The sequence below is a fragment of the Styela clava genome, chromosome 5 (assembly GCF_964204865.1).
Source record: "Styela clava chromosome 5, kaStyClav1.hap1.2, whole genome shotgun sequence".
In the NCBI taxonomy this organism is placed as follows: domain Eukaryota; kingdom Metazoa; phylum Chordata; class Ascidiacea; order Stolidobranchia; family Styelidae; genus Styela; species Styela clava.
The window spans coordinates 16,969,668-16,992,824 of NC_135254.1; the positions used below are offsets into that span (position 1 = coordinate 16,969,668).

The window sequence follows — 23,157 nt, forward strand, 5'->3', positions numbered from 1 at the left end:
TCTATAATACTAAGTCTAAAAGCGTAATAACCACCAATCTCACAGTCGAAAAAAATCGAAATTTTAGATTACATAGCAGGATATTATATTAGGGAAATTTATCACAGTAAGGCATTTCAGCTAGTCATAAACTCGTATTGTTAGAAAAATTTACGCTTACGAAAGTGACCGAGAGAAAAGATTTCACAACGAAACATGCTTATGGGGAACATTGAAATGACTATCTCAATACATGCAAGCAGCTGGAAATTATTTCCATCATCACATCATTGAACATCCAACACTTGATATAAAAGAAAAATATTTTCAAATCATTCATGAGCAAATACCTATTAAACAATGTAACTGAAAAAGTATTCGAAAATTGAAGCAAATGTATACGCAAAGTACTGCAGCCAAAATAATAACAACAAGTTGGACAATAGGTCTCATGGAATACGAAAACAATTGAAGAAACACAGCAGCTAAAACGAAGATTAAGATATATGTGATTACAGTCAAGTTCCCGTATCCTGAAGTATGCGTACCAAGAAATGAGGACACCGGGACGTAGAATGTGTACCACGTTAGGGTTAGGCCATAATTTTATTCAAATTTACCTCATTTTAGTTTTATTACGAGTTCAGGGACTAACCAAGAGAGTTTTGTAGTATTTGCACCTAAAATATGGCCTAACCTGGTTCATATATATACTATCTTCTGTTGTCCGTCATCTTGATACACGTATTTCTGGAGTAGGCTACAATGTGTACCACGTTAGGGTTAGGCCATAATTTTATTCAAATTTACCTCATTTTAGTTCTATTACGAGTTCAGGGACTAACCAGGAGAGTTTTGTAGTATTTGTACCTAAAATATGGCCTAACCTGGTTCATATATATACTATCTTTTTTAATAATTCATAGAAATACAAATTAATATTTTAATTATTAATGTGATCAAACACTGAATATTGAGTTATGTTAATAGTGGTATTGATGTTTATTGATGCTTTGGGAGTGGTTCTTAGCTGGGGTAAAAAGGAAATTTAGGTTCTATCACCTATACATTTTCATTATATGTGAACTGGAGCACCGATGAATTCTCAGCCACGCGACCTGCAAAATATGCATCTTTTAAACTGAAAATCTTTCGGCGACTCATTCAATATTTAGGGTGAGGCACTAAGGGCATAGCTGAAGATTTTGAAAGGGAGGGGGTTCTGAATATTTTAATTGACAAGTTAAATATTTGTTTTCAATAGTCCCGATAATCTAACTCTAAAAAGTGTTTCAAGCCACGAAAACAATATAGAAGACTTTTATTTTACGCTTAAAGGGGGGTCTGACAGATGTTTGGTCTAATATGTTATCTAACCACATGTTGAAGGTACTAGTATTTTGAGCCCGCCATATGCTGGGAAAGCAGTGGATTGTTTTTTTTTAAATATGAGTACAAAATGTGTTGCATGCAGCTGTATAGAATTTATTTTGTCAAAAAATTCTTGAACTAATCACCTGTTGTAGACTTCTAGTGTGTAAAATAATTTATGATATTTTGGCTGATCCACTGCATTCTTTTGTCTCCAGATGTTTCAAAGGGTAGTAGATTTCCGTTTATATGGAAGCCACGTCAGTAGTGCTGTTGCATATGTCAAAAAAAGGTATTCTGCACTTTGCAATACTTGGCAGTTGCTTCAAATTCAGATGTTTCCGAAATCCTAGTAACAGATGCCGGAAGAACCTAGAAAGAACAATTTCCCCGGTTCATCGGTTATTAATGACCTGAATACTGTTGGTAATTTTAGAAATAATAAATATGATCCAAGTATTTAAATGCTCAATAGGAGATATTCCCAATAAAATATACCAATGAATCAATATCCTAAACAATACTTTGTGCTATACCTGTGCTGACAGACATTTTGTCAAGCTATTAAGTTAAACATATTGGTCTGTTAGTTTACTGTTTTAAATGTTTTTTAGACATATCTTCATAAATTTCCTCTAGATGTGTTTCCATGCCAAAACCCCATCTGGTGACAGCAAATCATTCTTCAAAAGTGAGTTTCGAGCCGTCTGCAACAATTTATATTTTAGTTACGGTATTTTGAAATAAACTGCCTAGAACAATTGGAGCTTGGGCCTTGTCTACCATCTAAGCATATCGTCACGCTAATAACCGAATTGCGTAAGTCATTTTTAGCAGTTTTGAAAAAAACGTAAAAAACTTCCTAATAATATTGTTATGCCCTTAGGAGTCAATAATTTGCCATAGTTCAATTTTTTGATCGTAGCCGGATTTAAGGTAAATTGTATGACGCAGGCAAGTGACGTCATAATGGCGCACTGTGACTTAGGCAGAAATGTGTCTATGACTTGGAGACACACGCAATTTTGCAACTTTACTATATGCACCAGTTCTGAAAACTAAACATTCCAAAAACGAATGTAATTTTTAGTATATACAATGTCTAATTCCAAAAATAGTTAATCAGTTTCAATTACATTTTTTTATGTTTAAAAATATATATTTCAATAACACGTTCGCACACCCACCGAAATAAGACTAAGATTAAATATAAAGAATAAAACAGCAATGCACCCAATATAAAAGCCAACCAAGGTGAATTGGACTCGAACAGTGAATATCACAAGTGCACGACTTCCCATACAGTAGTATAAATTCAAATTAATACGCGCTAAGCTAGAATCCGAGATGCAAAAACTCGAAAATACTTAGCCGAGGTTATTTTGCCTTTGTGACGTCACAATAGTCCTGCGGTAACAATGATAATTCATTATGACGAAACAATTGCACAAATGTGCATATCATACTAAATCTCCATTTTTATGGGTTTCAGAATTCTCAAAATAAAATCTGAGTTAACAGACAGGTGCGCAGCATTACATAAATACCTATTTTATAAAAAAAACCTCAAAATCGCCAAAAATGAATTACGCAATTCGGTTATTAGCGTGACGAATGACGATATATGTATTTATTATTTACGGTATAACAGCCACTTTGACAAAGTATTATTTGAAACAAAACTGTGAATACCTCATAAAACAAATTGGAATTAATAAAATGTAACGGTTTCAGGAGGAATATTCATGAGTTCAATAAATGTGGTGTCTTTTGCCGCAAAAGTTATTGCTATTTATCACAAATCAATAATTTAAAATCGCTCAACAAAATAATGCAAGTTTTTTGGCTTATCTAAAATTATCAATATATATATATGTTGAAGCCATATTTGAATAATAGCAATAATAGGTATCCAATTTATGTGAAAAAAGTTAATAGTGCCTCTTATGTTGTCATATGCATATGGTTACTTCGTATACAATGACAGAATGAGTCTTGTAATGTTGGAATGTAACAAATAGCTCAAATCCAATAAAACACAGGTTTCATAATTTTTCAAAAGTCCGGCATTAATTAATTTCTTAACAGTATTTTCAATAAAATCAAAAACATAATCAAAATATACACAACTAATAAATATATGGCTAAGAAATTCTGGTTCTTTCCCACATAAAACACACATATCATTTCCTGCAATATTTCTTATTTCAACTTGAAATTCAAAGTTTTCATGTAGTTTGCCAGAATATCATTATGAACATTCTCACATGCAATATTTATATTATAATTGCGTTGAAAAATTAATCTATCCCCAGTCATAGGAATAACAATTTTTTTTATAAATAGTTTCATGTTTACCTTTTTTTTTATATCTCTACTACTTATGTTATGTTTTCTCAAAAATTCTAATATTACTCTATACTCAATTTGAGGACAAAATCTATTTAAACATGTATTTTTAGTTCTAATCCCCCAAAATGCACTAAGTTGTTTTCCAATATTGTATTCAACAAAGGACATACAAATATGATTGTAATCCTCATTATAATCACATTCCCTAAATTTAAAATAATCTAAGACACTAAAAATGTACATACACATTGTAAATATGGGTATGTTAATAATAGCCATTCTGCCATTGAATACGAATTTTTATATGCTTCTTTTCAATTCATTATTTTCTGGTAAAACAATTCCACGAATATTATTTTCTGTGTTTATATATATTGGGAGTGCTTCTATTGCAATTATGAAAATAATCATACTAAGCGGATCACCTTGACGAATTCCTCTTTCAAATTTAATTTTAGGAGTCAAATATCTATTTAATATTATTCTAGCTTTAGAACCTGTGTACAATTCCCGAATCAAACTTATAATTTGTTTTCAAATCCAAATGTTTCCAACACTTTATATAGGTACTTAAACAGAGTAGGTAACTTTAACATAGGTTCTTACAGAGTCAAAGGCTTTCATGGAGTCCAGTGACAATAACTCATTTTCTCCAATAATATTTTTTTCTTGTTGATGTGACGACCCTTGTTTCACTTGTTAAATCAATGAGCATATAAACAATGAGTGGAAACTTCCAAATATTTGCTCATTAATCCATTGTGTCCTGCATTTTTTACGTCGTCCAGCTAAACGGTTCGTTGCATATGGAGAAAGCATATCGCTCGCTGCAAAAATTTGTGCTTTGCTCGCCAAATTGGCCGTATTGAGGCTTCTAATTTTTCGAATCGTGTTCGGTTTTAGGTTTCGAAGTATGGTACGTTGAAAGCATACTAACTATGAGCATATGCTCATTGGGAATGTGTATATATTATTCAGAAAACGTAGCTATAGCACAGAATATGAAGTCAAGTGCGGGTATTTCTAATTATAGCATGGTATTTAGGTACATATTTATCCAGGGTGAAGCAATGGCGATAAGAAGGCCTAAATGTATGACGAACCACGGCTTCTCACAATCATAGTTTATAAGGTGCTACATACGAAGCCCCAGGGCTCCCCTATTTTAAATTACTCGGTCAGTCTGGGATATCTTGACATTAAAAACGAAGACAAAAATTCGAAGAATAGCAGGGAATCGGCTTTCCTCTCCACCTGGGTAAATATGTTAACCCCATCCTATATCAATGAATACAATGCCCCCACGTCCCCCTTTACATGGGTCGCATTCCGTTTGAGAAACTTTTTCATGCGAAACTTTTTCCACAAAAAAGCAGCACCGTCGTTTTACGGTCGCGCATTATGGTTTCGTCAAAACGATATTATTCTGTGTATTATCACTGCAGCGCAATTAACACCGTCAGACTTTTTTATCTTTACGACATGTTATCTTTTTTAGTTGGCGCTAATAATGATAAATAGGAATGCGTGATTGTTATTCAGTAACGCGCATGTAACCATCGTTTAGGGCGTTCAAAATGAAAGAAGGGTTATAAGCTAATTTAAGGACATTCTTTTTTATTTTAATACAAATACAGGGCGCATTAAAAGCAAAATAGAATTTATTGACAAAAATTTACAACGAGTTACGTAAAATTTACCAACGGCTATCGCCAACAGGCAGAAACGATGAATGTGAGAATTTTTCGTTTTGTTTCATTTTTGCCCATCATATTTTTCAATTTCTAATTTTGCGTAAATCGCGTTTGTAAATTTTAAAAACGTTGAATCAGATAAGCAAGGCATGTGAATAAGGTATTCTATGCAAATTTCCCGAGATATTGTGGAGAAATAATATTTTGACCACGTAGAAATGTCATTATTGCTGATTTATTCACGTGTTAAGTATCAGTGTTTGAAACCAAAGCTGAGTTACGTGAATACTCAACAATTTGCGGAGTTTTTTAATTATTATTTAATACGAAAGTAACACGGAAACGATATAAAATTAAAACCTAAAAATGTCAACTATCAGCTTCACAAATATCGCATCCCGGGGTCAGTAAGGATAATATTGTTCGCTTAAAATTGGGACCGTAACTGTGATACAAATCCTACACAGAAGATAAAAATCAGAATAAAATTAATTTTTGTTGTGAATGCATTCCTTAATAGTTGTCTTTAACATCTTCGCCGATATTCGTTAAAATATTCAAATAATTTTATATAAAAAAAATACGATTTTGCCCACCACTAATCACGACGCATGTAAATAATCATTGAATGACAATAAAAAATCAACTTTATTAGCATTAAATTCCAAGTAAAAGTTCCACATTTCATGCATTCGATCGGCGCTACACGCGAGCGTGTTTTTGTATATATTCACCAAAACCGTCAGAGGCGAGCTACACGTAACTGTGGAATTTCGCTGTGAACGACGCATTGTTTTTAATTTATTACCCGCCTTACGCCGTCATGAATTGAACTTTGGGTGCACTGTTTTAAAACCACCGTAATTCCCCCAACCCCGTTGGAAAAATTCTGGCTGCGCCCCTTGTCCAAGTTCTATATCTCACTATTAATTACAAATATATAATTGCATCCAAATCAACAGTATCTATATATATATGACTATATGAAGGATCGTTAAAATTAAATAATATATATGCAAAAATCATAATTGATGACAAAATGTACTCTAAGTAATATAATAAAAAATATTTTTTTTATAAAATCAGTATTTTTAATAAGTAAACGAATAGCTTACAAAGTCCTGGCAGTCTGGGGGTTCATATGGAGCACCGAGCTATTTGGAGAGGCCGTGGTTCGCCATATATATTCAGGCTTTCCTCTCTCCCTGGATAAATATGTAAGTCCCATGTTATATCAATGAATAAATACAGCAATAACCGCACCCCACGTGGCGACTGATTCATATTCTGTTCTGTAGCTACGTTTTCTGATATGCATTCCCAATATGCATATGCTCCAAGTTAGTATGCTTTCAACGTACCATACTTCGAAACCCAAAACCGAACACGAACCGAAAAATTGAAAGCCTCAATACGGCCAATTTCGCACCCAGCCCAGCTGAAACAAGGGATTTTTGCAGCGAACGATATGCTTTCTCCATATGCAACGAACCCTTTAGATGGACGACGTAAAAATGCAGGGTACAATGGATTAATGAGCAAATATTTGGAAGTTTCCACTCATTGTATATATGCTCATTGGTTAAATGATGTCATGTGATATTAATGCTATATCATGTATTATTACCACTAAGGGCGCTGTGACACTGTCGATCTGTCCTTTGGTATCCTGTTAGCGTGTGCTGTGGTGTGATGTGGTTGGTACCGATACAGTGTGGTTGGTTTTCGGTTGGATTCTGGTCATGGGTGTCTCTGGGAGTGTCTCGTATTTTAGCGTTTTTGGTTGTTGTCAGGGAATTAGCTATCATTAGTACTGTTCAAAGTGTTTTATTGTGTATATCTGTTTTCTTGCTATGTGCTGCCTTGTACTTGTCGCTTTATTGTATGCTTGTCGTTTTGTTTGGAATATTTGGTTGTGTTGAGATTGTTAATTAATAATGGAACAAAATAGCATAAATTGAAGTGAATATTGAGAGGAAACTTGGCATCAGACCATATTGGAAGATATTCTGAACTTGGATAATTATTACATAGACTGCCGGTACGCTACATTGACATACATCTCTAGTAATACTGAGTATTTCACTAATTCTTCTTTCTGGCATTGCAGCTTGGTTTTTGTCTATTATATTTGGTAGTAAACTTTGAATTCTATTCGCTAGAATCTTTGTGATAATTTTGTAGTCTGAATTTAATAAAGTTATTGGTCTATAGTTTTTTATTTCATCTTCTGTCCCTTTTTTGTGTATCAGTGTTATATATCCAATTTTTGAAGCATCGGGTATATGCTCTTCTTCGTACATTACTTTTATTACCAATGTGAACTCTTCTTTTATTATGTCCCATCATTTTTTGTAAAATTCTATTCCCAGACCATCTGGTCCTGTAGTTTTTCCTTCTATAAAACTTTTTAATAGTTTGAAATATTTCATCTCTTTCTATATTTCGCTGTAATATTTCATTTTCTTCTTGTTGCAGTTTTCTCCCTGCTGTTGGTATCCTATTTAAAAATATATTCTGTAGTGTCTCATTGCATTCAACTTTACTATATAGTTCTTTGTAAAAATCTGTAACAATATTCATTTTGTCCACCAGTTTATTTTGTATTGCGCCGTTTTTGTCTTTCAATTTTCTAATTGTTGTTTTCATATGTCTAGTTTTCAATTGTTTGAAAAGGGATTTAGTACACTTTTCGTAGTTGTGATATTTTTTTGCCGTAATCTGGATTAATAGTTTTTTATCTTTCTCTTTTGTTTTCTTGATTATTTCACTTTTTCTATTTATTTAGCAAGGTCGAAACTTTTTTTCCATCATCCAATTTCTCCTTAAGCTTTTGTAATTTTTCCATATCTCTTCTATGTTCCTCTTTTTCTGCTCTGGACATCTTAACAGAGAATTCAATTACTAGGTCTTTTATTTTATGTTTTATCTCTATCCATCATGACACCTTAGATTCAAACAGCCATTGTAATGTTTTCCAGTTATCCCATTTATGTTTCAGTTCTATCATAAAATTATTATTTTCATAAACTTTAACATTGTTTTTCCAATTTCCTCTACCTCTTTCTTCCATTGTTGTATCTACTTCAACCTCAATTATGTAATTATCATGATCAGAAAAAATTGTGGGACTGCATTCATAATCTCTAATTTTACATTCATTTTTAGTACAGTAAAATCTGTCCAATCTTGCTTAAACCATGTTGTTACGCCATGTAAGAAAGGGATTCGCATTTGTGAACCATTCAATGGAATCAGCTAACTGATACACTTCTATCATTTGATCAAGAGACTCATAAACATATTCTCTACGTGGTCTCTTATTCACATTCCCATAACGGTCCCTATCAACATCATGTACGCAATTTGTGTCTCCCCCTAAAAATACATTGAATGATGAATACACAAAACGATATAATTTATCATAGAACACTTCTTGCGTTCTTACTACAGTTCTACATGGGGTATTTGTATTTACCAAATGTATTACCTCACCAAATATATTTATATCTGTAGCAAGTAGGCTACTCTTCCCTCCCCATCCCATGAAATATTTTCAAATTTATGATGCGCCAATTTTGATCCCAGTTCCTCCCCCCGCTTGCTGGTTTCTTTCTATTTTACCCACCACACTCTTCTGCACTTTGCCACGCTGCTTACTTGACTCATTTTTTCCTTGTGCTCTGGGCTTGGGGTTCGTTAGCTTTTTTCTCCTTCCCCTCCAACTATTTTATTTATTTCATTTAGTTCTTCCCCCACTTGCGGTACACGCTGTTTTTTCCTTATGCTGTGGCCTTTTCTCAACTCGAACTAGTTTTTCAGTTCATCTGCCACCACTCGTTTGTGGTATACCATATACGCTGGTTTCTATTTTACCCACACTCTTTGTATTTTATTGACTGCTCAGCTTGCCGCCACAGCCTCGCTGGTTTCTATTTATTCGTAATCGCCCTCGCTTGCTTTCCTGTCTGACGGCTCCCAATATTCCCTCGACCGCCTACCTGACCTGTCTGCTGGTCTTTCCCTACAATCTACCCTGTGGGGTTCAAACCCCACCCTTATACAGTCATACCTGGCCATAATGTTTAACTTCTATTCTACTGAAATAAATGCGTATTCTTGGGATTCTTTTGCAGATATGGGAATGTTTTTTAACAACGCTCATGAAAATAACCGATCGAATGCTTTACAGCAAAATCAATGTTGCAATAACAGATTATAATTTTACGATCGGAAAAATCCTAATCATAACTAGACCTAATCGGACAGTTGATCACGCTTGTCTTTGTCTGCAGAATGGCGTGGCTCGTGGGGTGGTAGTATGAATCTTCATAATTCACTAGACTAGACGTTTTCAAGTATGGTTGTAACATTGCCTCGTTCACGTGCTTTTGTCTGTTTTTTGCAAGTTCTTAAGTTGTGTTTCCAAAAATTAGGTATAAATAGAACAATATCAATGGGTGTTATGTCTTTCGAGGAGATTAGTTGCGATAATCCAGAATACTTATAAACAGCACATAGTTAAATGTTTTGAATAGAAATAACAGGCCTGGACATATAAACCGGTTCATAAATGCCAAATCGCGAAAACATTTCAAAAATAGACATAAAACATTTGCAATGGTTAGGCATAGAATGATTTTCTTATGACTACAATGATAAGAAACAGATTGTAAATTGACCCTTGATAGGATGAAATCTATGCATGCACATATATATATTTTTTGTCAAAGATGATCAATTAAACAGCTGGGTTAAAACTTTTAGCATTGGCATCCTATTAGAATTACCAGGGAAAGTACAAAGTGAAGAAATGTTATTTACTCAGTACTTCTTAAGACTCAGGCTTGAAAATTTTTGTATAACTCCTTTACTCCACGTTCACAGCTCAGAAGTGTCATTTATAAACGGCAATAAGAGTAAATTGTTAGCAAAACTAAATTTTTGAACCGGTGTTTGTTTTTAATTTATCGAAAAGACATATGACATAGTCACATAAGTCTTATGATTCCTTGTTCAATCCAGGTAACGTTGCACATATGTCTTTATTATTCTCCGCTGCAAATAACTTTTACTCTCTCAAATGTTCTGTTCAAAAGTCGAAGACTGATTTAACGAAATAGATGTACAATGCATTCATTTTTTAAATCTAAAAATAAAAAAATTTGACAAATTTTAGAAATATCGAGCACAAATATTCACATAAGTGAAAGGGTTTTGCTAGATTTTATAAATTTTCAGATTATACGTTGTAAACAGATTAAGCAGATAAGAACATTTATCAAAATTAAGTAGCAGAAACTACTTGATTGAAACTACTAGCAGATTGAATCTATCTATCAGATATTTAATTATTCTAAAATAAAATATGCAGATTATCATGTTAAAACGTAAGAAAAAGGTGAAATTTGGGTCGCAGAAAAGGTTCATCTCAAGCGATGTAGTTACCTCGTTCAACTATAAAAAGACAACGCACAAAAATTGTGTTCAGTTGCATTTTTCGGTCCGCAGATGGCCACTGCCATATCGTTAAAATTTATACCGGGCTTATACTAAATAGTTAATAAGGATGAAAGCATACCAAGTCTCATTAAATCTTCCAAGGTGTTATGTCGAATACTCTTCACTTACTTCAATCTGGAATTCTTCATGACTGCCAACGTTGACCGCGCGCGAAAAATACATGAATGCTAAGGCTGCTTGCAACCGCTCGGTACAACAACACAATCTTTCCGCACTCAAACACTCAATCACATTGCCAAAATAAAATCAATCGTGCTCATCCCATGACTCACTTTTTAATATAAAACATGACAAGTATGTATATAAAACAGTATGTTGTTACAAAATTCTTATTCGATTATTGCTACCACAACGGACCTCGATAATGTTGCAAACGGTTTATAAAATTGTTAATTCTGTCAATAGTACAGGCTATTTTTAAGGTCTTCGCTTGGGAATCTTTGAAGAAACACTCCATCCGGTTTTGAATGCGCTTTTCAATCAGAATGTGGGTTTGTGAAGTAAAGAATTGTGAGGTCGAATCGTTTCTTACAATTGACAACCAGTCAGCCAATAAACTTGATTTATCTGAATGTTTACTTACCGTCTGATTTTTCCTCACTCTAGGGAATATGCTATATGCAATAGATATTCCCATCGCTCCAAATTCCATCGTACTAACGGTGGTGTTTTGTCTGGTGTTGGATCCTTGAATTAGTATTATTATGCTTTAATCAACTTGAATTATTATGCTTACTATAAAATTAACTGAAAATCATTGTATCAGTTAATTTCATAGCGTTATAATATTATTACCTTCCAAAGCAACAGCGGTGATGGTCGATTCCAATTCTTTGGCCACTACATCAAGTCCAGAAAATGTGTTCGTCATCAGCACCCGAGTATTGTTACCCTGGGGGTCACCTGTTGCAATTAACTGAAAGAAATAAAATGTCATAGCCAATTTTTAATATTTTTTCACTGTCTAGAAAAATAGAAAGATATATAGATAAAGCTTGTTTAATTAATGATTTGTCCACTTATAAATTTACCCGTGAAATAGATCGCGAGGCTGTGAAATATTATATTAACATAATGGGAGTATTATAAACGCCGTGAATTATCAGTGGAGAAAATAGAATTTGAGGATTAACCTGTGGGTACAGACCAGAAGCGGGCTTGGAATCGCAATGGCAAGGGAGAAATGTTCGGTAAGCAGTTCATGTCACCATCAAATGTGATTAATGCTCTAAATTGATTTGGTTGGCTGTTCCCAGAACTTACTTCATCGGCTTTGGGTCAGCTTTGTGCCGAACAAAGAGAGAATGATTATAATTTAGTTACTAAGGCAACTTCAGACCGATTTTGTTTCTCCAAGCCTGGGAATTGTGTTAAAACTTATAACACCTATGTTCTCTTACATTTAGTTCAGTTATGTTTACTGTGTTTCCGACTCCAACAGCATATGGTAAAACTCCGAGATCGCGCAAATTCTGTGCATTTTCTGTCACGTTTTCTGCGTCTGATGCTCTATGAATATGGTAGAGCATTTGAAAATATGTCTACACAAATCATTCATACATCAATATTATGTGTTATTTATTTGAAAAGATACGTCGAGGTTAAAATAAGAAGAATATAAATCTGAGGCAGAATGACATACAAGGTTTTATGACCATTTGCTCGAAAGCTTAACAACAATGCAACATTCAAAACAACTCGAATAAATGGATATTAGCCTACTAGTTACTACTATGTAAGCCATTGTATAAATATCTCCACATCTAAATATTCGGGTCAAATATGGGACACGAATCAGGTGTATTGATAGTTTGCCCAAAATATTCTTGGGTATGTTCTTGATATTGCTACTGGGAAAACTCGTTATTCGTTCAAATTATGGATAAATCGCTTTCACTTTTAGATAAATGTCCCCTTTAGATAAATGTTTCACCCCAAGCTATTATTCCCAGAAATATGTTACTTTTATATTTTGCAATCTTTTTTATTATGTCATTATAAGTCAAGCAAAGTAACCTACTGCCCATCAGTGAGTAAAATCATGATTTGCTTTGTGGTGGACTCATTGTAATGAAAAGAATTCTGAAAATCGTAGACGACTTTTTGTAAAGCTCTTCCGGTGTACGTTGTATATCCATTTAACTTGATCTTATCGATTTCAACCTATATGATAAAATTAATGATATCGTCAGGCTAATACCCGAATTGCGTAAGTCATTTTTGGCGATTTTGAGTTTTTTATAAAATAGGTATTTATGTAATGCTGCGCACCTGTCTGTTAACTCAGATTTTATTTTAAGAATTCCGAAACTCATAAAAATTGAGATTTTGTATGATAGGCACATTTGTGCAATTGTTTCGTCATAATGAATTAACGTTGTTACCGTAAGACCATCGTGACGTCACAAAGGCGAAGTATTTCCAAGTTTTTGCATCTCAGATTCTAGCCTAGCGCTTATAAATTTGAATTTATACTACAGTATAGAAAGCGTGCACTTGTGATATTCACTGTTCAAGTCCAATTCACCGTGGTTAGCTTTTATATTGGGTGCATTGCTGTTTTATTCTTTATATTTAATCTTAGTCTTATTTCGGTGGGTGTGCAGAGCGTGTTATATTGATGAAATATATATATTTTTAAACATAAAAAATAAGTAATTGAAACAGATTGGCTATTTGGGGGATTAGACATTGTAGATACTGAGAATTACATTCGTTTCTGGAATGTTTGGTTTTCAGGACTGGTGGATATAGTCAAGTTGCAAAATTGCGTATGTCCTCAAGTCATACCCACATTTCTGCCTAAGTCACAGTGCGCCTATATGACGTCACATAATGCGTCATACAAATTAACTTAAATCCGGCTACGATCAAAAAATTTAATCATGGCAAATTATTGAATCTCAATGGCATAACAATATTATTACGAAGTTTTTTACCTTTTTTCTCAAAACTGCTGAAAATGACTTGCGCAATTCGGTTATTAGCGTGACGATATATTTTGAAAAACTTCGAATATTGCAAAATGGGGGATGAGATCGAACAACTATATCTAAGGTGTTTGGAGTTTTATTGGCTTCCCAAGTACCACAACCAAACGAGCGTCCATGAAATGTAATGCTAAATAAAGTATAGTCTGATAAACAAACAAAAAAAACTCACGGCAAATTTTTCATAGGTCTTGTACTGTCCAATTTTAATATATGTTTTTATAAAATCTTGCTCATTGATGTTATGCCTGTGCAATGTTAGCATAAAATATAAATGTTTGAAAAATTATTAAAACATAGGAAAACTAGATTATTACAGATTACAACGAATGGGACAAAACAGACCAAATTCAGGATATTTATAATTATATCCTTCGAAACGTGAATATTCGAAAATCTTTCGATTAGTGCATCAGCATCGTCATCGTCGAATAATTCGCGAACCAAACTTTGACTATGAAGTCTATACCTAAATGATATTTAATAAATCTAGATTTTCCGTGAAATTTATTTCAAATAAATCAAATTTTGTAAATGTTCAAAAGCCCGAAATTATAGTTTCATTCAAAATCAGCCATACTTATAATTTTACTTAAGGTTTGGTTTCATTTATATATATATATATATACTTACGTATCAAAATAATGTGAATATTGAACAACGCCTACAGTAACTTTTCCTGTGTCAATGTCCAACTTCTGTGTTATGTTTTTCACCCATTGTTTGACTATATCAAAACTTTCATTCCCAACTGACCCCGATCCGTCCAGTACAAAAAGAACTTCAACATTTGTTCCAGGGCAGCCTAAATTTATTGTTCGTATGGTATTTTATTTTTGAACGGAAAAAATTCAATGCAAAAATATAGACTTGTAACAGTATCATCCACCATAATCTCCTCATGGATTTCTAGAGCCAATTTGGCTTTAACACTATTATGAAATAATATAATAATACGCGCAACTATATTGAGTCATTGAACGAATTAAAAAAGCTCATATGTGAGTAAAAACTTCCTGCTCGATAGGAACGCACATTATGCTACGGAGGACTATAGGTAAGCCGTGTGTGACATTCGTTTAGTTTAATGTATTCTCTAATCTCTACAAAAATACTTTCGGTCTTTGTTGTCGTCTTTGTTAAAATTTGCTACTTATGCTGTATAAACTTACTCTGCAGTATGTGGATGTTCATGGTCAAGTACAAAGAGTTGAAATTTTTTTTAATTAAACGCTCGAAGATGTGATACACTAGTATTTCATACCTAACGATATTGTTCGGTCATCTTTTTGCCAGATCGAACCGAAGTCGGATGAATCGAAACAAATTCCAGGAGTATATGACGCGTTACCGCAATCTTGTTTCCGAGTTAATGAACATGCCTACAGAACAATGATTTATACACAATGAACAGTTCAACAATGAAAATTCGTCACTTTGAAAAAGAGATATCCTAGTACGAAGATACGTTTAATATAAAAGTGGCAACCCACCATCGAGTTAGCGCCAGATTTCGATGCACCGAACATTCCAAAATTATCTCCCGGAAGTAACTTGGACGAATCCGTTAAGTTACAGTTGTGTGCAATACCATGACCTATTGTTGAATCGAATTCACATGACACGATGCCTCCTCTTGGCTCTGAAATAACGATATACGTAATATTTTTATGTATTCTCCAATTATTCATGTAATCTACAGTCTAGCGGTCTAACCCAACCCTTTTTTTTAAAGCTCTCCCTTTTCTTACATTCCAAAACAGCCTAGACACAAAATAGCCGTATTGATAGGACTTTTTATCAGTATTCGTACCATTCTGCAGAGATTTACATCCAGCGCCTCAAATTAGCTCAGTCCGCAATGACGGATCGCCAGGCGGGCTAACTTAATGCTGGTTTACTACGAATTTACTACTACATTACTACGAGCTAAATTGAGGAAGACTGCAAACTAACTATACCATAATGTTAAATACTTCAATTTCTAAAATTAGCTTGTAGTCGATAAAAGGCCTCTTACCATGGTCAGATGTTATATTTCTTTTATGTAATACCATTGATTCAGGATCAATCATTTTGGGTGCTCCGATTGTCAACCTTGAAAAATAACTAGAATTTGTTATATTTCTCTTCATGGGTTACTACGATAAAAATACGATTTAAATTTTCTATATAATTTATAGCAAAAACGTAGACGTAGTGTTTTGGATCTAGAGTTGTAAGTTGATTCATCTTTGGTCACTGAGTTACCCAGAACCACATGCGCTAAGAACAGAAATACATCAAGTTACAAGAACACTATAACGGAAACCTATAATTAATTAGGTGGCGTTAATCCACCTGAACGCCTGTTTCATAATATAAGGGCTAGCGATAGAATGATATTTCATACAAAATTCTACTTCTTACAAATGCCAATTTATTGCTGGAGATACGTACCTTGATCTATTATTCTTGTCTGTGAATAAATCTAGATGATATCCATAATAACTATTTTCAAATTTCACATTTTCAGCCTGGAGCGACATGTGCGTAATTGCTGTTTCATTCACAGCAAGATTCATCATGAAACCCTTTCCAACTAGTGCTGCCCATAAAAAAATTCCCCACACCATATTTTGAGGCCACATATTTTGTACTGATTCCACCTAATTAGTATATCGGCTACAACCTTAAATATTTCTTATGTTCGGCTGTTACGAAAAAACACAATGAAAAAATCCAGCATTAATTTCAAATGCCACGTCGGTGTAAATATAGGGGAAGAGTGCGATAGAAAAAAAAAATGCTTTCTATACATGTCACGCCTAGTGAATAAGTGCGAGCGTACGCATATTATAAAAGTAAGGTCATGGGATGAGAATCACCAATTTTGACAAAGACTCAATTATAACATATAACTAATTCGTTAGAACTTACAATAGTTGTGACGGAAGCTCTATACAGATTACCTATAATGATCTGTGGCGTGTATTGTTCTATACTTATTACGCATAAAATTCGTTCTGTTACTTTGTACAGTTTCCTTGTAGTCAAAATGAATTAGATGACGTTAATCCCCCTGAACGCCTGTTCCATAAAAAAGGGCTGGCGATAGAATAATATTTATACAAAATTCTACCTATTAAATAAGTAAATAACTTACTACATAAGTCTCTTAATGTGGCCCTTGTGTACACTCGGGTTTCCCATCAAGCATAAAATCACAATCAAACAGTTTTATTCAAAAAGGTGCTCACATGGATAAAAATGCATTACGTTTAACCAGTCAGTTGATTATGAGTACCGTATATTTTTAATTCGCTGTGTAATGGAAAACTAATTTGTGTGTTTCAGCTAGATGTCTGAAGTTGGTTATATGGCCCATCTACAAAAATGCTGCAAACCACTACCCTATACCGTCCTGGAGGGATAAGTTGCTTTTCAGAGTTTCAAGGCTGTTTTTAAGATCCAGTGGATTACTTGATTATGTCTTGGAGGTTGTCAGTGAAGTTGAATTATTGATCTTTGGATTTACGTAATGGCTAATAAAAAGACTTTTGTTTCACCTGGACATGCTTCAGATTTGTGAGGATTCCAACATGTCCTGTATGTTGTGAATGCAAGCCCCAATTTCACCCCTAACATTGGACATCTTATCAAAAATACACGGGCAAAATCTCTATATAGACTTTGAAGGTTTCGTCTGATGTTTTGCATTCCACACGGTTTTTATTACGCACAGCCACCAATAGACCTTATTAATTAAAAACCCATCCTACGCGCAAAAAGAAAAGTGATGTAAACAAAAAAATTTTAACATTAGCTCTTATGGGGAATGTGATCACCAGAGCAGAAATTCGCATTTTTTGTAATTTTCTAGATATCTTTCATTGTAGACGTGGGCAGTTTTGAAGATAGAATATTTTTTTACATCTTTTTTGATATTTTTATCATCATAAACATGGTCAATATTTTTGATAATCGTTCATTTAAATTTTAATGAGCGCGGTGTTTCCGATGATGTCTTTCTCGCTGTACCATGAGATGCTGCCAACGCGCCGTGCTCTGTGGGATATGCGCTGCAAATACGGCGCTAATGTCGCTTTGGGTACGGTAACGGTACTGGAAGCGTTTAACATTGACAATCTATACCCCATACCATTTCTATCACGTTTGTTTACTGGTTTTACGCATTTATACCTGTACAGCTAGCAATCATTTACTGAAGGTGTATGCTGACGTGTTATTTAAACTACCGGTATCGCAACAAGGCTGCAAGAGGTGAAAACTAAATTATTTAGTAAATAGGCCTACGAACAAAAATGTTGGCCAGCCTGCCAATAGGCAGGATAAATTCTACGGTACCGGTATACAAAAAATATGAATACCTCCAACCTATAACGGTACAATACCGGTCTCCTAACTAGGTTAAAAAAAACATGACTGAATACGAGTGAGAGATTTATTTCGTCAACCAGAATACAAGCATTGAATCATCAAAAATTATATACAAAACACACAGTTATTCGGTATAGACTGGGGAGCGATAGCCTACGACAGGGTTGTCCAACCTTTTTGGACGAAGGGCCACATTCAGTTTACGAATCATTGCGCGGGCCATTTGACATGGTAGTTATGTTCTAGTTTTCACTACACCGACTACAAATCAATAAAAAAACAAACAAAGCACCTACATCATAAGAAGAATGGAAATACGAAGATACAGTGAGGTCAAAAGTTTCAACCACACATAGATATTTCAATGGGAATTATGGCACTGCGTTTATCCAATAAGTTTGTCAATGGTAGGTGCAGTGGACGATGTAGCAATGCGGAGCGGGTTTTTCACGTGGCTGTCAGAAATTAGTATCGCATGGGGGATTTTACATGGTTAATCCATGAAAGAACTGCTCCTAGAAATAGTGCTGTCAAATATTGAGGTCATAAAACTGCTTCTTCAAGCTTCACAGAAAAAAAACAGGAAAACAGATTGAAATACATGGCAGACGATAAAAATAAATTCAAACATGTCACACTAGCAATAACGACCACAAATGTACATAAAAAATGCTTTCGATAGCTAGGTGGTGCTTCTCGCGCATTTGAACGACAATTTTTTTATTAGAGGTTTCAATAATGGCTCAGATTTGTGAAAGATATTGGGTTTCGAATAATACCGCGCGGGCCACTCGGAAACCTTCGGCGGGCCACGGGTTGGACGACCCTGGCCTACGACCATCACAGTCAGCTCCCCCCTGCCCCCAGTGTTCGCTATCAAGTTTCACAGTTAGTTTAGATGTTTGAACAATTTAACAAAAAACGCTACTCTTTGGAGGAAGGGTTGACTAAGTTACGGAATATTTTTGGATTCGGTAAAAAATAGTAGTCCATTATTAAACCACTGCTTTTTTTGTAGATTTTCACTTAGTGGACACTCAGCACGTACAACAGTTAATTTATAAAAAAAAATTGTATATTAATAACAAATCAGTAGAAGTCAGCTCGGGTATTCGAACATGTGATGATTGAACTGATAAAAAAATTTGAAGTCACGTTTAGGATATTCTATTAAACAACAATGGAAAAGGTACATTGGAATCAGTCAAGCTTCAAATGCTAATGACATTAATGAAAAGAATATGAGAAATGAAGACTGAAGTTTCCATCTGAGACATTGAAAGACGCTAACACCTTATAGACTTGATAGTGTGGAAAGCCTTCTCACAATGCAGTAATAATGGAACCTATATTTATAATATCATTATACAGATTTTAAGTTGAACTATATGTTTAATTAAAATATCTAATCGTTGCTAATAAATGCTGAAAACCATTTATTTCAATTTGCTGAATGATTAGGGCCAGAAATTTGCTGTAAGGACCATCACCAGGGCTGGATTTACCAATAGGCTAGGCAGGCTGAAACCCATCCAATAAAAACCAAAATAGGTCCTTCGTTGAACGCCAGTTGTGGTCCCGGTACCGGTATTTCTGTATTCTGTTATAACAAGCAGTTGGAGCGCATATCCCACAGAGCACTGCGCGTTGGCAGAATCTCATGGTCTAGTGAGAATGACTTCATTGGAAACACCGCGCTCATTAAAATTTCAGTATTAAAATATTTTATCCTCAAAACTGCTCACGTACACAATGAAAGACATCTAGAAAATTACAAAAAATGCAAATTTCTGCTCTGGTGATCACATTCCATATAAGAGCTAATGTTAAAATTGTTTTGTTTACATCACTTTTCTTTTTGCGCGTAGGATGGATTTTTAATGTATAAGGTCTATTAGACGTGAACGAATTTTCAAATTTGCCAGACGATCTACGTCTAGATGTTCTACAATCTACGGTCTACTATAGGGTGGTGCAAACTCCAAACCACGGCCCGCCGACACATTTCGTGCGGCCCGCTGAAGAATTTTAGCGTATCAGTATCAGTAATTTATTTTTTCCACCATTTGAAAATACGCAAGGTACATATACAGAATAAAATAAAAGAAGAATAGCATTTCAGGGTGGAGGGAAACGCTGAAAAACCAGTACTGGTTATCGAGCAGCGACACCCTAGATGGGGTCTAACACAGCATGACGAAATAACATGAAATAGAAAGCTTAAAATGAATATGAATGAAAAAGCAAAATAATCACACTAAATAAAATTGTATATTGGAAACGTTCAAGTATCCAGCGGATTTTCAGGAAATCCAGAGTCTCTCGTTAAAATAAAAATAGACTCCAAGCACCATCAAGGTAACCACGGCAACTGCTCAGCTGAAGCACTGGCTGCGGGCGAGTGTACAGTTAACGTCAAACCTGATGCCGGAGGGATGTCGGTATTGCAGTAGGAAATTAAGATTCTATTCAATGGATTGGACAATAAATAACAGGTAACAATAAATACTACAGTATTTTTTATATCTAATTTATGTAGGACATGAAACTGTAGCAAATTACATGTCCACAATGAGCAGAAGATTGAAATATGTAACAACAATTGGTAAGTAGACTACTAGTGTAGAGGTGATACAATTCATAATGACAATAGTTGCAAAAAAATATAAGAAAAATATAACATTTATTATCATATAGCATGTAATGGACTAAAATTTTGGAGACTGAAGTCTTAGTGATTGACCCAGCTCCATGTAGAACTAAGGTGCTTTTAAGACCGGGAATTGATTGATTGCGTGGCATAAATGAGCTTACTGCACACAGTAAGATTAGGGTGATACGCTTAAGATACTGTTATATCCAAGTACCTGCCACTGGTCCCATATTAGAAAGATATTGAATGGAATTTGAGCAAATCACAAAAAGAAGATACGAATATTTATCATTCCAGGTATTAAAGACCCAACAGCTTGAAATGTGGTCAAATGTTGAGCTGACAATAGCAAGAAAACAAGACTCAGACATGATATCAACTGGAAGATGTGGCGGCACCGGATTGGTAAGTGGAGATCAAGAGTTTTTTGTATTTAGCTTTGAACATATTGTATGTTGTATCACGCAGGGTTTGGGGAATGCTATTCCAAGTTACTACTTTTTTGTATTTCAAGGAGTTTTGGGATTTACTTGAGAGGAAGCGGGGTACGAAAAATTATTTTTGCGGAAGAGCGAGTGTGATGTTCGTGCACAGACCTAACCGTAAAAAAGTAATTGTCAAAGGCTGCCGGTAATCGATTGTTTTGGAACTGATGCATGATTTTAGAAACCTCAAGCTTGTGGATGTCAGACAATTTAAGCACATTAGTTTTGAGATATATCTTATTTAAATTAAAACGAACAGGTGCTCTAGAGAGGATTCTAACAGCCCTGTTTTGTAAAAATTCCAATTTGTACAAATTTGTAGGGGCTACAGAGCCCCATGCAGCTATGGCGTATTGAATGTGGGACTGGAAGAGAGAAAAGTATACGGTCCGCAGTCTTGTCGAGTCTTGAACATAATATCTCAGTTTACCCAGAATCCCGGTTGATCGTGATAATTTTTTATGTATGTCAGTGATATGAGTATTCCATTTTAGTTGATTGTCAATAAAAAGATATTTATATGAGCTGACAACTTCTAAAGATATACCCTTAATTTTGATTGTAAGATTTACATTTCCAGAACGAGCTTTCGAGTTAAATAGCATTACTTTAGATTTGTCAATGTTAATTGTGAGTTTGTTGCATGTCATCCAATTGTGTATTTTATTTATTTCAGTGTTTGTGTTGGTTTGAAGAGTTATCAAATTCTTCGCGCTATTGAGAAGGCAAGCATCGTCAGCGAACAATTTGCTCAAAAGATTTGATGAGTTCGATAAATCATTTATGTATAATGAAAATTCAAGAGCACCCAACACAGAACCTTGAACAACTTCACAGTGAATGGGCAACATTGGAGACTTATGAGAATCCACCTCCACAAATTGATATCTACCAAGCAGGTAATCACATAATAGATTACCGGCTGTACCTCCAAAACCGTAATTCTTTAGCTTTTGGATAAGGATGTTGTGGTCAACGGTGTCAAACGCTTTCTTTAGATCTAAGAAGGTACAACAGACAAGCTCACCTTTATCAATTTTATCGTAAATATACGAGGTTAGGTCTATAATAGCATGGCTGGTAGAATGACTCGCTTGGAATCCAAATTGACATTTGTTGATAAGATTAAATTTAGAGCAATAATTCAGCATTCTTTCTTTTATTATTTTTTCTAAAACAATGCCTATGGCGGGCAGGATGGAAATTGGCCGTGCACGAAACCATTGGCAGATATTTGTATTTATTGGCAGAACATTTTTAAGTTATTTTTAATATATTCCAACTGGGAAATGGGAATAACCCTTTTCATAATCCCGATGTCAGGATTCATGTTTGTTGAAATCACGGAATTTCAAGCGTAATGCAGCAGTGACGAACCGCAGAGCAAACTCAGCGCCGCGCGATCCAGTTTCTTTTTTGCTGGGTCCGAAGTCCCAACTTAGTCGGACTTGGTTGTTCTTTGACAATAGCACCATGTCTGTTCACTCTACAAGTAATAAAATTAGTCGAATATAACGATTCGTAATAAAATGAGTGTAAAATGGTGACCAAGGTAAACTTAGGAGGAAACGTATTTCCACAACAACGTTAAACCATAGTGTGTGGTGTGCTTTCAAGCAATATCTGTCACGAAAGAATATAATTTGAAGCGACATCACAAAACCAAACACAACAAAAGATACCGAAGACATCACGGTATTTCTCTTTCAATTTAGAAATAACTAAGGGTT

The 23,157-nt window shown here is 34.7% G+C and overlaps 1 protein-coding gene and 1 long non-coding RNA gene across 4 annotated transcripts; one reads left to right on the forward strand and one right to left on the reverse strand.

Annotated features, from left to right (window-relative positions):
* Nucleotides 1-9,546: 9,546 nt before the first annotated feature.
* Nucleotides 9,547-16,647, reverse strand: LOC120345116 (integrin alpha-D-like). 3 transcript variants are annotated; one of them, XR_013475567.1, is made up of 11 exons: nt 16,349-16,647; nt 15,930-16,006; nt 15,403-15,551; nt 15,174-15,291; nt 14,543-14,714; nt 14,082-14,157; nt 12,940-13,082; nt 12,320-12,428; nt 11,715-11,835; nt 10,845-11,606; nt 9,547-10,484 (listed from the first exon to the last, which is right to left on the reverse strand). XR_013475567.1 is itself a non-coding variant. In XM_039414515.2 (10 exons), exons 1-10 carry the CDS (start codon nt 16,537-16,539, stop codon nt 11,263-11,265), a joined length of 1,500 nt encoding a protein of 499 aa, XP_039270449.2. In that variant the 5' UTR covers nt 16,540-16,647; the 3' UTR covers nt 10,554-11,262. The 3 variants fall into 3 exon arrangements, 1 of the variants encoding a protein (XP_039270449.2); XR_013475566.1 differs by having other exon boundaries at nt 9,547-10,545; XM_039414515.2 differs by lacking the exon at nt 9,547-10,484 and having other exon boundaries at nt 10,554-11,606.
* Nucleotides 16,648-20,328: 3,681 nt separating this feature from the next.
* Nucleotides 20,329-23,157, forward strand: LOC120345118 (uncharacterized). Its single transcript, XR_013475488.1, has 3 exons — nt 20,329-20,784; nt 21,240-21,347; nt 22,104-23,157. It is a non-coding gene; the product is annotated as an uncharacterized LOC120345118 (long non-coding RNA).